Genomic DNA, 17,045 nt, shown 5'->3' on the forward strand with positions numbered 1-17,045 from the left:
CTATTAGCTATTTTAATCAATTTTAAGCTTCAATTTTATTACAATATATACTTGGATGAAGACTTTGACTCTCTCAAGCCTATTTGGAGAGGAAAAAGTTCGGTTGGTTGCGACGTCTTTGGAATTTCCTTCTCAGCTCGTAAGTGCTACTCAACAAGGGCGCACCGCCATGATAGACTTCGAAGGCCTATCATGAAATGGGTTAAACATGGTTATATACTGCTTGCGGCGACGGATTGCTCCCTGTTAACGATAGACATTACAGTTTTTATGGATGTGGAGACGAACCCTGGTCCTATTTCTTCAGAGAAGAGCTATGATCTACGAAAGCAAACCTGGTCTGACGAAAGTAAGATTCCATGTTATGGAAGAAACTATTTACTCGGTTTGAGAAAGAAATCTGGTAAACCTTCGAGCCCTGTCTTAGAGACGCTTAAGAAACTACAGCTGCTCAGGTTTCGTGGTAATCGGGGAGGTTTGAGAAAAAATGTTCAGCATGTGAAGGAGAGAACTATTCAGAATATTTCTGTCGTCATTGGACGAAGGGCGGAAAGTGGGTTTGCTATTCCCCGGCTGCGGGTTGAAAAACGACGAAACCCTAGCAATCTCGTCAGTGTACCAAAACAAGTGGTGTCCCGCGAACACACCTCTGTTAGTTCTGGTCAGCTTGCTGTCCCTAAACTTTTGTTTATTAACATCTGTAGTTTGGGGAAAACAACTAGTCGGGTGCGAGCGGTTGTGGCTTTGGAGGCCGACTTAAGAAATAATGACATCGATGCTTGTGTTGTGTCGGAAACTCATTTAAAAATTGAGGTACCCGATACGGTGGTTAATATCTCGGGTTATAATATCTTCAGAAGGGATAGGAATTGGTCTGGATGCGATCTAAGGAATGGGGGAGGTGTTGCTATCTATACAAGGAGTAATCTTTTAGTTATTGATGTTTATCGTTCTAATTTATACGAGTTTATTTGCCTGACTGTGTTGCTGCCAAGTGGGAATTACATTCTTTTATCTGGTCTTTATCACCCCCCGAAAACATCATACCAGCAATGCGATTTAATGGATTATCTTCTTAATTTCTTTGACACAATGCTGGATAATCACCCAAACGCTACTATTGTTTGCGGTGGCGATCTTAATCACCTTGATCTCACGAGACTTAAACGCATTACTGGTTGGACCGCTTTAGTGGATTTTCCAACACGAGGGGATTCATTTTTGGATAATTGTCTTACAAATAGGCCAGAGCTCTTCGGAAAAGCTTTATCTATAAAGATGCTGATTAAGACGGATCACGTTGGATTTATAGTTCCAGCGGGCAAGAAACTCAAGCCTATTCGTAAGAAAGTGCAATTTAGGGATTGTCGTGAGCATAGGAAGCAAGCTCTTTACCTTGCCCTCGCATCAGAATGCTGGGATGATGTTTTGGAGGCGGATAGTATCGAAACAGCTGTGAACATCTTAGAATTGAAGATCCTGTCAAATATTAACTGGTGCATGTCTTTACGAACGGTTTCCCTTTCGTCCCGTGATCCAAGTTGGATGACACCGCTAGTTAAATACATGCTACGTAGCAAGTCTCGCATCTCTGTTTTACGCACTAATAAGCATAGAGAGCTTAGTAGAAATGTGTTGAAGGTTATTGGCGAAAACAGAAGGATGCTTCTGGAGGGCAAAATGGGGAGCAGAGAATGGTGGAAAAACGTAGACTTGATATCTCAACGCCGGCGGTCCACAAACGTTTCGCTGGATAGAGAGACCGCTCAAGATTTGAACGAGTATTTCGGTGACCTGTGTACGGATGGCGATTACGTTGAGCCCGCGTTACTTGAAATTGGTCCTGAGGTGAAAGTCCCGGAAATTAGTGAACGATATGTATGGAACTCACTGAGTACTCTAAAGAAGACTGCAACTGGTCCTGACCAAATTCCGTATTGGGTGTGGAAAGACCATGCGGAGATCTTCACTCCAATCATTACTAAGCTATGGAATTTGTCTCTCGCTACGCACCAATGGCCTAGATCGTGGAAAAGGGCAAGTATAAACCCACTGCCAAAAGTTGATGTTCCAGTGGCAAGAGGGGACTTCCGGGGGATCAACGTAACCCCTGTAATAGCAAGAGCCCTGGAAAAGGCAGTCTATAAGATTCACGCCCAAAGGCCGGTAGAAGAACAGCTGTTGAATAGTCAATTCGCGTATAGAGAAGGAGGGAGCTGCACAGATGCTCTGCTACTTATACAGAATAAGATCTGCAAGTTTCTTGATGATCCCAAGTGCAAGGCAGTGCGGATGTTCGCGATGGATTTCAGTAAGGCCTTTGACTCTGTGAGCCATCAACTCCTTGCTGAGAAACTTAAGAGTCTACCACTTAACCCGTATATCATAAACTGGTGGTTAGGTTTTTTGCGAGATAGAAAACAAAGAGTTATTTTCGGGAATCATGTCTGTAATTGGAAAACAGTTAACAAGGGCACAACCCAGGGTAGTGTTTCAGGACCTTATTTGTTCAATATATTTCTTAACGATCTGGAAATTAAATTAGGGAACGAGACACTTGGTTTCAAATACGCTGATGACTGTACGATTATTGCTCCGGTATATTATTATAAAGATCACTCTGTAGACTTAATAAATCAGTTTTTACAGTGGGCAAGCCAAAATAGAATGAATTCAAATTCTACTAAATGTAAAGAGCTTATTATGTATAAAAAAGGTCACACTGCTGAGGCCTACAAAAGTATTTTTGGCATACCTCAGACTAGTACAATAACCATTCTTGGTCTCACGTTTCAGCCGAACTGCAAATTCAGTACTCACCTAAAAGAAAAGTTAGGTAAAGCTAATAAATGTTTATACGTTATCAGATGCCTCCGCAAAGAAGGATGTAGCCAAGCAGAAGTAGATGTTTTATTTAATTCCATTGTCCTACCTAATATTACTTATGCTCTATCTGTGCATGGGGCCTCTGAGTCAGAGCTAACTATAGCCCAGCAGTTTTTAGATCGTTGTTTTAAACGTAGTTACATATCTAAGAAATTAGTGATAGGTGACTTACTTAAAACGCAAGATCACAAAATTTGTCGCAAGGTTTCAACTATCCTGAGCCATCCTCTTAGAGCCTACTTCCCTGAGACCAAGACCACGAGGTATAATTTGAGAAATAAATCCCCTGTCATGCCCGCCATTCGCACAAACCGTTTTAAGAATACATTTTTTAATAGAATTGTCTTTAAGTACAATGTAGCTTTGTAAAAGTGTACTTCCTGTATTAGACTTTTGTATTTGTTTCCACGTATATACTTATCTTATTTAGATACACCTAAGCTTATTTACATCCTTTTTTTTAATGTAACATAAGATATGTAATTTTATCTTTTGAACAATAAAGACACTTTGAAAGTATATGTCTACATGGAAAGATTTCAAATGGAATTGTAGTTTGAGTTTGAATCTAAATTGTGAGGGGAAGTTAGAGAATTTGGTGAGGGGAAAACGATTTTGGCTCGAGTTAGCACGAGGTTAGAGTTAGCCTTGGTTCGAGTCATCGGGATTCGACTGTATTCAACAAAAGGAAAGATGAAATATACAAAGTTGTGTTGTTGTTTTTTTTGAGCCTAAAAAAATTGTTTTTTCACATTAGTTTATTAATATCACTATAATTCCAATGACAGAAACGCACGATATTTACAAAGCGGACAATGCTAAACTAACACAAGCTACGATACAATTGTTATGAAGTATTTAGTTAGTTTAGTTAGTCAGTTAGTTGATCAGCTCGGTATGATTTAGTCATTAGTTTTATAATAAGAATATATTTACCGCATGGATTCGAATTCCGAACTTATTTAAGTTTAAGCGCTAACTGTAGCGGTAAGTTTTTAGATTGTAAAAGCCTCGTCTAACTTCCACGGATGGACGCGCTTAGTTTGTGTACTGACCTTGATCTGGTTCACACGAAAGTTCTTGTTTCGGCGAACGCAGTCAGTGGTTGAATCAGTTGATCGGAAGGATCATGATTAAGTACTTTATTTCGAAATTCTCGTAAAAATTGTTTGATTTAGTGTTCTAAATACAAATTCTTTATCTCACCCAGCTGACATGGCCGCCCGTATCTATCAAAAGTGAATACAAACTGAAGCATATTTGTTATACTACTTATTACTCTACGTTAGTTATACAATACCACTGATAACGTTGCGTTACTAACATAACAACTGCAATTACATTATACCTCAAATCATGTTACTTCTGATAAGTTACGCTACTTAAATAGTTACCCTCTTTGCAGTACTTTATTTATGGAGGCTACTTACTCTAGATTTCAATCATTATATCAGGCAGCGTAAGAAAAAAAAACAACAACAACAACAACAAAACAGAAGACATATCAGACAACATTTACATCACAGCGCTTATTTTTTAAAATAAAATAATCAGCAAGCTAGTTCATTTACAATTGTTTTTCTTGTAAGAGCAGGTTATCGTTCTTCTTTGCTGTGTTTCAAATTAAAATGGTTTTTTTGGGTGTGACAGGTCTCATCAGAAAAGAAAGAAAGAAATATGAGAACTGGAAAACCCAGTCAGTCAGTGAAAAGGTGGTCTTAAACCAAACCAATAATTGGTTGTGGCAGAGCTACTTGATGTACACCGGAAGTTAGGATTGTACACTTCATACCGACTAAAATTTTGCTTGCTATACCTGTCATTATCTTGAATGGACCCTGGTGCTCTACCAAATTCGCAATTATTTTGATAGCTTCGGTGGACTAAAATGTACCCATCGGATTGATACCAAACCGCGGTGCACTTTTCACAGCTGTGTCCATGGACATTGATGTAATCGACGTGTTCACAAGTTTTATAACCCTCATAAGTCAACAAGTCGAAGTTTTTAAACTTTTCTCGAACGTAATCTCTATAGTCGACAACGCTCGCAGGATCGAAGCTGCAAGTTATTCGCCAGTATGTTGACTTAGATCTCAATCCTTTCATGCGATCTAATTGAAGCCTGTACGCCTCCCAGTTGGGAACCTCTGGGCTCATTGGCTCATTTGCAAACAAAGCCTGTCGGGTAAAAGGTTTGCCAACGTTCCGTAAGCTAAGAATTCAGATATATGAAAATTCATATATTTGCACTGCGGTGGAGAGATGAAATTAGAAGATCCTCGCAGCTAAGAACACTACTGAAACTAGTACTAGTACTAGTAGTAGTTTCAGTAGTGTTCTTAGCTGCGAGGATCTTCTAATTTCATCTCTCCACCGCAGTGCAAATATATGAATTTTCATATATCTGAATTCTTCATTCACTTGGATGTTTATTTGTACCCAATTCATTGACCAGCTCCCAGTTGGCTTGTTAGCTCAATTGGTAGAGCGCTGCACCGGTATCGCAGAGGTCATGGGTTCAAATCCCGTACGGGCCTGAATTTTTTCAGGTCCTATTTACAACTACTAGTTTCAGTAGTGTTCTTAGCTGCGAGGATCTTCTTGTTCCGTAAGCTTTCTGACATAACTAGTGTCCAGGCCCAACCGGGTTCTGAGGTGAAGTCGCAGTAGACTTTAAACATATCACCGTTGTTGTCTTGGATACAGAAAAAGCCTGATAGAGGGTTAATGGTCGGCTGCCTTGCCTCTTTGTAGCTACGTGGTGCCTACCAAAATAAAAAAAAAATCAGAGTGTAGAAGGGCTAAACTTCTACAAGCTCTAATAAGTTCAAGCTTCAGTAAGCTTTTCAACATTGAAAGGTTGTTTTAGCAGTACTCCTCTCTTCCTCTTTCCCGTTCATTCTACTCTTCTCTTCTTTGGTTTTGGTACTTAACTTTTGAAAATGCTGAGATTCTAAAGTTATTTAAAGAAGGATAAACAGAGATGGAAAACACAGCTAAGTTACCTTTCTTCGCCGTGCGAAACTCATAACCAGCTCTTTCCACCAAGTTTTCCTGATCGCCCTCTTTTCCGCCGTTTAATTCACAAATGCCATAGTCGGACTCTGACATTTGGTAATTGTATGATGAACATGACGGAAGAGACAAGCATCTGTGAGCACAGGAGAGAATTCCACCACGAATGAACAACGACTTGATCACCTGGCCGATCAGAACGCGGTTGTAGAAAAGAGAATCAAAAGATTCAGTATACTGCTGACAAGAACGTTCATGGGCATAGCAATAATATGAAAACAGAACAAAACAAACGATAATCTTTTTGGAGAACATTTTGGATGAAGCTGCGATGTGACCAGATAAACGCTTAGAGCTTTATGGCATGTGCGATGACAAATTTGTGTTTAATGAAGCCTTTTACATGCGACAAAACATTATTATTTATTCGGTAGCCTCTTAACCTGTCCCAGTTGAGGAACATGTTTACAAGAAACGCTCGTTTAGTTCCATGGAGAGGGTTACTTTACAATAGAAGTCTTTACAGAAACAAACTTTGAGCAAACAATGGAAGATCATTATTGCAAAGCTAGGGTGTAACGAAAACAAACTTCCATTATCGACATTGAACTCCCGAACGAAAACCGCCAGCGGACAATGTTATAATATTCAGGAGTCTTTATCTCTGTTAAAGTGAGTCTCAACCTGCTGGAAAGTATCAAACACGTTGATCGCAAAAGGTGAGTACAATTCCTTTCCAATCGCAGCGTCAAAGAAAGCTAACGGAGAAGGAGTGAAGGACCCAAAATATTGAATAGTGATAATCTGAAATTCAAATACCAAATACTTCAAATTTGTAAACTTAGAATAAACTTTACAAGTCTTAACCAGCTGTAGCGAGTACTTCTATGTCTTCTATTTTAATACTTTGTTATGCAAATTCATGTTGCACCAAGGTTACAAACACATTTGGGAACTCTAAGAGATGGAACTTTCTCCATAATTTGGTTTGTGGTGAAGTAATTTCCTTTTACTTAATCCATTACTTTGAGCAGGATTCGCTTCTGTTATGTAAACGCTTTAAACGCGCGACACGGACAAATTCTAAATCCTGTGGGATTTGCCTGGAACACCAACATGGCGACGGACTAAACGTTTCCAATTACGATAAACTTTGAACAAAGATATATATGTATACCTAAGATTTGATATTTGGCATTCGGAATAACAAATTTGAAGATTTCATAAAGAATCATATCGCACTGCGAATAAAATTGAAGAAATGTAAAATGGTTTCCGTGTTTACATAGCCTGATGTAAACACGCGGGAGGTTGGGAGAACACGAGATAAGCGTAGGAAACCACGACGCGCGTGTTTACATCAGGCTATGTAAACACGGAAACTATTTTATACTTCTTTTATAAAATAACTAATGGAAGAGGAACGAAAACCGTGTTTACATACGCTCATGTAAAATGGTTTTATGGCCAATCAGAACGCGCGTACGATTTGAATTATTTTATAAAAGATATTACCAGATTTTAGGGTCAAACAACATTTCCTAGAAAAGAAAATAGCAACGGGCCACCTTAAACCTTTATAGAATCATTGCTCTAGAGAATTCATAGCCGACGTAATGTGACTTGACTTGGTTAACCTTTTAAAGAAAAAAGGAATTGTAGAAAAGAGAATCTGTTATTCTTGGAAAATTACCGTGTAATTGCAGATCCTTCGCAAATTTGCAAAGGTTTCAGTATAGTTCAGTTGGTTGAACACAGTTTTATGCGCAATCTCATAATGTCAAACATCATTACCAAATACATATGGGAAAACAAGCTTTTCTTAGTCATAGTCTGCAATTTATTTGCGACATACATGGGGTGTCATAAAAATTGTATTTCAGTTTAAATTTTTTCTCACTTTGGTCTTTGCTTAAAAGGAAAGTTAAAAATTTGTTTGAATTTCTGCGAGCTGTAGTGGGTCAAGACCGATATCCCATGGATTCTGGCGAGTGAGCGAGGCATTAGGTAATATAAATTGCGTAGTACTGGAACGGGCTCTAAACCTGAACTATTTACACTCAGCGATAGGCAACAAAGTCTTAATGTCGTACCCAGATCCTATCGTGCAATGGCCACTTGGTCGTGAAAGGTCTGGGTACGAGACTAACAAAGTCGTAATTCCTCATCAAGTATCCTCAAGTGTATGTAACTAGAATCCAAACTTGTGAATACCTCTGGTTGTCGAGGTCGTTGATTTCCTTTCCGAAAAAATGTAGCTTGACTTAGGTTAGATCCGAGATGTTATTTAGCGCAGCAGTCAATGCCAGACTGGGAAGCATTTAACACTTCCCATATCATATACTCATCTCTACGCATTTCCTTTGGTACTGACACGGAGAATTTGTCTTCAAATTAAATTTTCTCGGATCTCCTGATCTTCTGATCTTGATGAGCTGTTTAGCAGTATTGCTGTAAGGAAAAATTAGATGCTGGTCACTCTTAGGCTTTCAAGAGTAAACGAATGTCAAACGAAAACATGATAAAAACTAAAAAAAAAATATTCTGAATCATGGCATAAAAATCGATGACTAATGCATTTTAAAATTTGGAAACCTTTTGTGCCAGCTGAAATAACCTTGCGTTGCAGCTCAGAAATCTTATAAATAAACTCCTAAAACATTTAAATACTTTACAGCAAAATGTTGAAAAAAAGGCTAATTCTGCCATCGGCACGAAATATTAGGTAGGCAGAGAAAGTTGTTGTTTGAAGAAATCTATAATTCTGTCGTCGTTATTGATTTTTTTAGTATTATGAATATATGGAAAACCAGGCCACATAATAGGTTCGTATAACCTCTGTGATTCAGTTTTGTCTTCCTGTCATGTTTATCGCTTCATCAGGATGTATAATGATTTCATAGTTTTTTCTGATTTTCAAAATAATCACATTTAGAGGGCACACCATTAAAACCAATTTAATGACTACAGCCAATCAGAGGAGACGAAAATACCATGAGAAGTCGATCAGAATTCAGAGCGAAAATAAGCAAGCTGCTTGACGAAAAACACGATTGACCAAGTCGCAAATGATTATATAAGTTTGAATCTTTAAATCTGAGAATGAATGTAAGAATGGTGCGATTTTCCTGAACGGGAACCAAACAGAAGTATGGTCAAACCAATGCAATACCGGATTATTTTTGAATTTCAATTCACGGCATAATTCGTCGTTAATCATGGATAAATCAAGGGAAGTCTTATGTCTCTCGTAAAATTACAGTGAAACACACCTGGAAGAAGAATCTGGTAATTTACCGGTACTGTGTGTTTCGAAATTGAAAGATCTTAATTAATCGTCTTCTTCATTACTTAAGTTAACCTGATCGTAAGTCTTGACAATGTTCGATGTAAGCTGTTGAAATTTAACTTCATGATGCAAGGTAATTTATTCCCTTTCGACTTTTAAATGTTCTGTTTTTATTTTTTATCCAGTGGACGAGTCCATTATGCTAGACCCTTCTGCAAACAACATCATTTTTAGCCCTGGTAAGGTTTCCAAAAAAGCTGCACCGCGCGCCGATAAGATTGTTTATCACAAGGCAAGATAATTAGTCATAATAGTTTATATATTGTCGCACTCGCTTCCGTCACTCTGTAATTAAAAGAATCCTCTTTTACCCATCTGCATTTACTTATTTCACGGCGTTTGTTTTAACTCTACTAAAGAAATCGATCTGTTTTGGCGGTTATTGCACGGAGCAGACATGAAACTAGAAGTGCTACTTTTATTTTTCGTTAGTCGTATGTCGGGCCATGGCGCAGAGGACTTCTGTCTAGAGACCAAAAGCTCGATATTGCACGATCATGTTCTAGTTGGCCATGTGATTACTTCGTTGGTAACCCGTGGATTTCTCTCTTGTGCTCAAAGATGCCTGTCAATGTCGCCGTGTTCGTCATTCAATTATCAAACGTCAGCGGTAAGAGATGGCATTTGTGAGTTGAATAACAATGAAGATGGAGCGGTTCGTTCAAAGGTGACTCCGAAACATGGATTTGCCTTTGGCCAGATACAACGAAAAGAAGTAAGAATTTTAAATTACAGTGATCAACATAGATTGCAGCGAAAACAATATTCCTTGGGTTAGTTTTCACCTGCTTTAGTATTCATTTCATTTTTTTTCTGTAAACGAAATTTTACAGCATTATTTGCCATGTACAATAAACACATATATCGTGTTTCTTATTGACCTAGCTGAAAATATCAAGTTTATGAAATAAATTTCGTTGTTATCAAATCGTTCAATTTATTAAGTATTCAATAGAGTTAATTTTTGTAAAATGTATTGAGGTAACAGAGGGACAAAAAATATCGACCACGAAAACACAATCAGCCTGTTTCAGTGATTTTTAAACTTTTGATTTTTACCCTTAAGAGTCATAGCAAAACTATAAGAGTTTGTATGGGAATATTTACGATCTTCATAAGAGGAGTCTCTCATATAGTAAACCTAGGAATGGATTATTCACTGAAATGGGTTCTTCTCAACAAAGTAAGCGGTCAGATAACAAGCGATGCACTGTGGAAGTAAGGTGAGGTATTTTCGTCGAGAATTTGATTGTATTTTTTTTATTCTCAAGAGCGGCCGTAAATATTCCCATACAAACACTTATAATGTCACCATGGCTATTATTTCCGTCGCAAATTGATCATTTCACAGCTAGAACTTGAGCCGCCTGTGGTTAAACTTGTCAGTCAAAATCCCGATCAAGTACACATCACCTTGTCAAAAAGAAACGATAATATTTGAAGATACACAAATTTAGCATAGTTTTCTTTTTTATTCGATGTCAATTGCTGTGTTCCATCGAAGTTTACTTTCGTTGTATGATCGTGTCAAATTCCACCACCATTACTCAAACACAATAAAGTGACAAACATCATTTTTCTAATTCGTGACTTTATTTTTAGTACAACTATTAAAAAATAAGGCCTACCACAGGCTAACAGAAAAATATCTCGTTTTCTAAAAGCCTCTATATAAAAATATATGGCGGATTTTTCAATCAAGAAACGTCAAACCTGGCATGTTATATCAAAATATCATGAGATATTAACAAAACACCTGTTGGTTCTATCTTTTTTTACCGTAAGAAACCGCACAGCTGTCTAGAAGCGGCGCACAGAGGTGTCCGCGCATCTGGTTTCTACTGTATCCAAGACGGTGACGGTCATCTCTATAAAATGTATTGCGACCTGGCCTCTGAACCCGGTTGGGCCTGGACTTTGGTCACCTCACAAGGCTTAAGCAACAGGGAGGAACAGTTTGCGTCGGTAGGGCTACTTGTTGATTCTCCAAAGAATACAGAAATGGCCAATTGGCAAGCTTACAGACTACCGTTAAGTAAAATGGCGAAATTAAAATCTCAGTCAACGCATTGGCGAATAACGTGTAGTTTCCCAACACTTGGTGTCGATTATAAAGATTATGTGAGGGCAGACTTTCAGAAATTCGATATTCTGACTTTTATGGCAGGCAGAGAGTGCAAAGAAGTGGAGTATATTGATGTTCGAGGGCATAATTGCTCACAATGCACCGTAGCCTGGGGACAGAAAAATAATCTTTTCTTGACACACCGCAGTGACGTCAACGAGTGCGGGCGCGGCTCCACTCCACATAGCATTGATGGGGAACAGACTTTCGGACGGTACAAAAAAGGGCGAAATCCAAAGTTTCGATGTACTTCAGCCAATTCATCCACTACCAACTATTGGTTTGGCCACAAATTAAATTTAAAGGATTCGTTTGATTGAGCGGATTTTAAAGTTTTAGTGTCATAAAGAGGAATGTTTTTAGATTCGTTAAATTTTGACAGAAAGGCACACTATATATTAGATTCTCGCGTGCCAGTCTTCACCATTCCAGTATCACTTTTAAACCTTCAATCGATGCCCTTGGACCGGAATGTGACGGCAATATCCACGAGGATCCCAGACAAATGGTGTTACCTTTTATGGGGGTCTGTCACCACGACTGGCCATCCTGACTGCACTGAGGAACGTGATTTACCAACAGCCGATGAGGCAATCACTAAAACTGTTTTACAGAGAACTCAAGGGGCTCGGTCATAGTGCTTTCAGAGGTACAGGTACTCTGGGCTACCACAGGTAATTGTCAGGCAAAGTTCTTTCAAATTAAAGTCAATGTTTTTTGGCAAAACAAAATTAACATAGGTCTTTCTGTTATGTTTTCTTCAAAGAAAATCCTCAATGAAACAAAACAAAGCTGTCTATTGACTGCAATTAGAGACAATTGATGAAACATTTTTCTACAAACAGTTCAAAACAGATTGTTTGTATCAGAGGAAGGCCAAGCACAATGAGCTGTTCATGAACGTTGCAAATGTTATGGCTTTTAATATTAATTTTTTCACTCGTGTCAGCACGCGTGTGACGTCACGCGCTCCTCACAGTATTTTAAGGAAAAGTTATCTTCGTTAGGATCGACTCGTTACCAAATACCGTAATAGCTATTTCCTTCAAGGAGGATATCTATACTGTGATGCTGTTGAGTCGATAAGTAATTTAAGTGATCTATAGTATTTCACAAAATACAGTGTTTTCTCTCTCTGTAGATGTTTTTAAAGTTAATGTTCAGTCCTTGTAATTGCATCAACAACACAGACAAACAAATCAAAGATATAAATATATTAACGAGAACGATGTCCTGCTTTAGAACACAAAACCTCATGAAGTACAGAAGAGCGCAGGCTTAGATGGAGATAGGGCGCGGTGATTGGGCACTGTTGGATCACTTGGAAACCATTGATATGCAAGTGACCAACCTGCGGTACAGCACATGATTTACGGTCGCCATAGCCCTATTTAACTGAAAGGTAATTTACTGTTAACAACTGAGTTGAAAACGTGAATTGACTACCGTCAAGTGTTTAAAGGCTGACGTTTCAAGCGTTAGCCCTTCATCAATCGCTCTGGCAAAGGGCTAACGCTCGAAACGTCAGCCTTTAAACTGGTTACGAAGGTCAATTTACGTTTTCAACTCGGTTGTTAACACTAAATTACCTGTTACACTCTCCCTCCGACGCAGCACCACAGTTTCTTTAGAAATTCCCCCCCCCCCATTTAATTGAACCTTAGAGAGATTAAAACTGTGTATCACGCATTCTGATCGCCTGGGTGTCCCTTTTGGGAAGGTCTGGGTCAGGAGGGAACAACGGAAATGCTTTAGAGAAGGAAAAATACCCGACCTTACCAATAAGTTTAAATATCTCCTTCCTACCTGTAGAACATGAGTACAAGACCCTTTCACTCCCAAGATCTTGTTAGTAATTCTCCTTACTGTCTGCCATACAATTCTAGTGGTATGAGTTTGGAGAATTTGGCTTTGGATCACTTATGAATTCCCTTACTGATATCTTTCTTCATTCTCATCACTTGTCTACTTGATAGTGTTTTGATATTGTAAGAAGAAATTCTCTATTGGTCAGAGTTTAGGGAAGGTTTGGTTTATGAAGAAACAGTGAAAAATGCTTTGGAGAAGAAAGAGTTTTAACCCTTCACAATTAATAAGTTTAGTAAATCTTCTTCCAACCTGTTGGGCATTAATATTTAATTAAAAATCACGAGAGCTGGTTTCATTTCAAGATTCCACACCCTTTTTGCATTGATATTTAAGGAAAGGTTACCAAGCTCTCATCAGTTTATCAACTATCCAATCCACCAGACAGCCAAGTTTTTCAAAGAGAGAGAGATTATCACTGTTACCAAAGTATTAAATATAAAACATGCCAGGAATGATTCTTTGGCACTGTGGCCATTACCTGCTATCCAAAATTGTTTAGTGTCAATTTTCTGGTCAGTGCCACCTAAAGATTTGTCATTCCAGTCAATTCTCAGGTGTGACATTCAAATCCTGTTGAATTTGAAATCTGAATAAACCACAAAATTCATTTAAGTAGTACGACAAGACACAAGAAAAAATAGCTGCTTTTTAAATATACTTTACACAAGAATATGTAGAATATTAATAAGCCTAAACAGAGGTTAAACAAAGGTGGTTGCATTCAAAGTCTTTCAAACAAACACAACAGACAACTTTCAAAAAAAAAATGTATTAATAATCCAAAACAGAAGCTGTTAGAAATGTGTGATAGCATTCCAATAGCCCCCCAAGTTGATAACGACAAACAACAAATTAATAAATGATTGTCTGCTAAACATTTCAAATAATTACAGTACATGGCAAAACAAAGTATCAAAGAATCAGACAGACAAAATGTACAAAACCAAAGTCTATGCATTTCAACTCTTTAAAAGCATCTCCCCATTTACAGAGCTTAGACCTTTTTGAACAATTTTTATTTTCAGCTGATCAATATTTTGAAAATTGCTCTTTGAATCCTATGCATGAAAAAGAACAATAATTTGAATGCAAAATGGTTACACTTTCTTTTTGCCTTGCACCATTCCCAACAAGGATTTAAGCTTTCTAAGGTTTTTCCCTGTTAAAGTGACTCTAAAACAACCTCAGAAACAGAATGAAACATCACCTTTCTGTATGATGTGACTGTCACTTCATTTCTTCATCCATGCTCAGCAATTCTGGATTTTTTTCTGCATTTTCTCATGCACAAGGAAACAAAGAAGGCAAACAGCAAGGCAGTCCATAATAATAAAATGTTTGCTTATCAACAGTGTGAAACAGTACCAGTTGGCAGCCTTCTATGCTGCCCTTTCCATCCTCAACTTATTGGTACATCATTCAATTCAAGAAAAAGGTCAAAATGAATGAAGATGGATATTAATGAAAAATCTTGGTCTTCTTTAGGAAGGAAATAATCTTTGAAAAATGTCAAAAAAGGCTACATTGTGAACAGAGGATGATAGTATATAGAAAATGAAATGCTGAAGTTCCATGTTGTAGTTTTAATCTAATGTGAAGAATTTTTGAGTCACTGACTATCTCCTGACCTTCTGCATCCAAGAAGTTATTGAAATCTAGACTACTTGTAATTGATGAGTAATGCAATCTTTTCAACTTCTAATGTTTGCAAATGAGAAGTTCGCTGAGTGTTCCATTTGTTGGAAGTATATTGAAATCATCACTGTAATTGTTGTCAGCATTGCAAGAATATTATTCTGATATACTGCTGGGCCCAGTTGCTTGAAAGCTGACAAGCACCAATCCAGGTTTCTTCATTCATTACGTCAAAAACCTTTCTCAGACAATTTTCTCTATTCTTTTAAAGAGCATCCAATCATCAAATTGTAGACAAAAAGAATTATAATGAATTCCCTTTCAAAGTTTTCAGATAAGAAATCAGATTTCACACTTACCATGGCTTATCATAACCATCCTTCCACAACCAAGCCCTAGAAATTTTTTCTTTAGTTGGGCAAAAATTCAGGGTTGGTGGATGAATTATAATGTCAAATTTTAGCTTGAGTAAGATAAGTGAATTCATAAAAAAGTAAACAAACTGTTTTGAAAACACTTTCACTAGAAATTACAGTCCTTTGTCATATATTTATTTAAGCATGTAAGGTGTTTCACGTGCCATTGAGTGTGGCTGTATTACATCAGACAGATTTTAAATACACGTGCACAATAATGGATTGCACTGGCACAGTTATTTACAATGATGATGTTAGGTCTTGTTAACCCTTTAACTCCCTGGATCTGATTGTTAATTCTCCTCTCTAGCTGCTACACATTTTCTTGTAAATTAGTTGCAAGAATTTGGTGTTAGATCAAGATAATAACTTCTACCTGATACAATTGAGTACTCTCATTACCTGTTTGCTGGATAGTGAATTGATATTGTAGGGAGAGGTTACATGTGAATCACTTCTAAGAGTTAAAGGGTTAAAAACAAGAACTCAACCATCTAACTACATAAAATGACTAGAGATACTATGAGGGCCCTGATTGGTCAAAAACCTTTTGTCCATTGCACTGATAAACCATTCAAAATTGAAACATTCAAGTTTAATTTATAAAGGCACATTTATACACTGCACATTTATTTAGTTTACTGGGCAATAACTCACTCAGCATGTTGGGAGAGTATGACCAAAGTTTTTCAATCACTCTGGCTTCTGATTTACAAAACTTTTCACATGTTCTTCCAACATCAACATCAATAACATAGGTTATTGGGTTACTATGCCAATAAACTGGTAGGAAATGGGGTTTATTGCTTAGGTAAATATCAGAGTCTCACATTAGTGGCAGGATGACAAAAAGCACCTCCTTGCATGTTACAAAATAAGTTATAAGTACAGCAAGCGAAAGATGTCCCCTAACAATCAAATTATGTGACAGTCCAGAATAAAAAAGCTGCTGTTTGATAATGAATTTTACTAAAAAAGTGTATGCGCTTTTATAATTTTTTTCTGGGAAGGGGCAGCTGTTCCTATGCTAAGTAAGATTTCATTGTATAACAAGGCTAACCACTTCAGTAAAATGATCACTTCCCCATATAAGAAGTTAGCTCTTTTCTACATTGTTATGAGGGTCTAATTTCCTTTAGTCTCTATTGGAAATTTTCTCACATGTCGCATTCCAGCTTAGTATGAAAGTTCGATTTTTGAACTAGCCAGCATATCATAATTTTCTAGAAGAGTCGCGGCCGCTGCGAAAATATGATAGCAAAAGTTTACCTGGGGATTCTTTGTTATGCAAAACATTTGGTCACACGTCGGAGAATTCATCCTACAAAAGAGCGCTTTTGGCTAATGCGAAAAAGCTGAATATTACTAGTACGACCACGGTACAGAGAACCTTGAGTGAAAGCTTCACCCGATACCGTGGTAGAAAACAAATGTTTCGAATAGAATTTAAGAATAATAAGCGTTCTATTTACTAAGTCTCGTGTGTTAAAAAGATCAAGGGCGTAATATAGCCGGATGAATATTTATCTTACACCGCGTTCGTTCAAATCTATCCGAAAATATATCGCTCGCGGTAAAGTGCGAACGCGCTTAATGGAGTATCGTCGGTATTTAATAAGTTGCAATGTTGTCGCAATAAATATTGCTCGATACGAGGGTACGAAGTAAACAAACCCGTTAATTATTCTTGCTCTCAACTGCTTTAAATAAAGCGACGCTCAATTGTGACCAATGAAAGCCAACAACT

General features: G+C 37.7%; 1 protein-coding gene and 1 pseudogene across 1 annotated transcript; one reads left to right on the forward strand and one right to left on the reverse strand.

Moving 5' to 3' along the window:
- Nucleotides 1–4,587: 4,587 nt before the first annotated feature.
- Nucleotides 4,588–6,219, reverse strand: LOC131782845 (uncharacterized; annotated as a pseudogene).
- A 3,418-nt stretch (nt 6,220–9,637) lies between these two features.
- LOC131782873 (uncharacterized) lies at nt 9,638–12,504 on the forward strand. Its single transcript, XM_059099613.2, has 2 exons — nt 9,638–9,968; nt 11,039–12,504. The coding sequence occupies exons 1-2, from the start codon at nt 9,651–9,653 to the stop codon at nt 11,696–11,698; spliced, it is 978 nt and encodes a 325-aa protein (XP_058955596.2). The 5' UTR covers nt 9,638–9,650; the 3' UTR covers nt 11,699–12,504.
- The last annotated feature ends 4,541 nt before the right edge of the window (nt 12,505–17,045 follow it).

The sequence above is a fragment of the Pocillopora verrucosa genome, chromosome 3 (assembly GCF_036669915.1).
Source record: "Pocillopora verrucosa isolate sample1 chromosome 3, ASM3666991v2, whole genome shotgun sequence".
NCBI lineage: Eukaryota > Metazoa > Cnidaria > Anthozoa > Scleractinia > Pocilloporidae > Pocillopora > Pocillopora verrucosa.

Coding starts and splice junctions, on each gene's coding strand:
- LOC131782873 (XM_059099613.2), top strand. CDS start 9,651: ATGAAACTAGAAGTGCTACTTTTATTTTTCGTTAGTCGTATGTCGGGC. Junction 9,969..11,038: donor GCCAGATACAACGAAAAGAA/GTAAGAATTTTA, acceptor TTTTACCGTAAG/AAACCGCACAGCTGTCTAGA.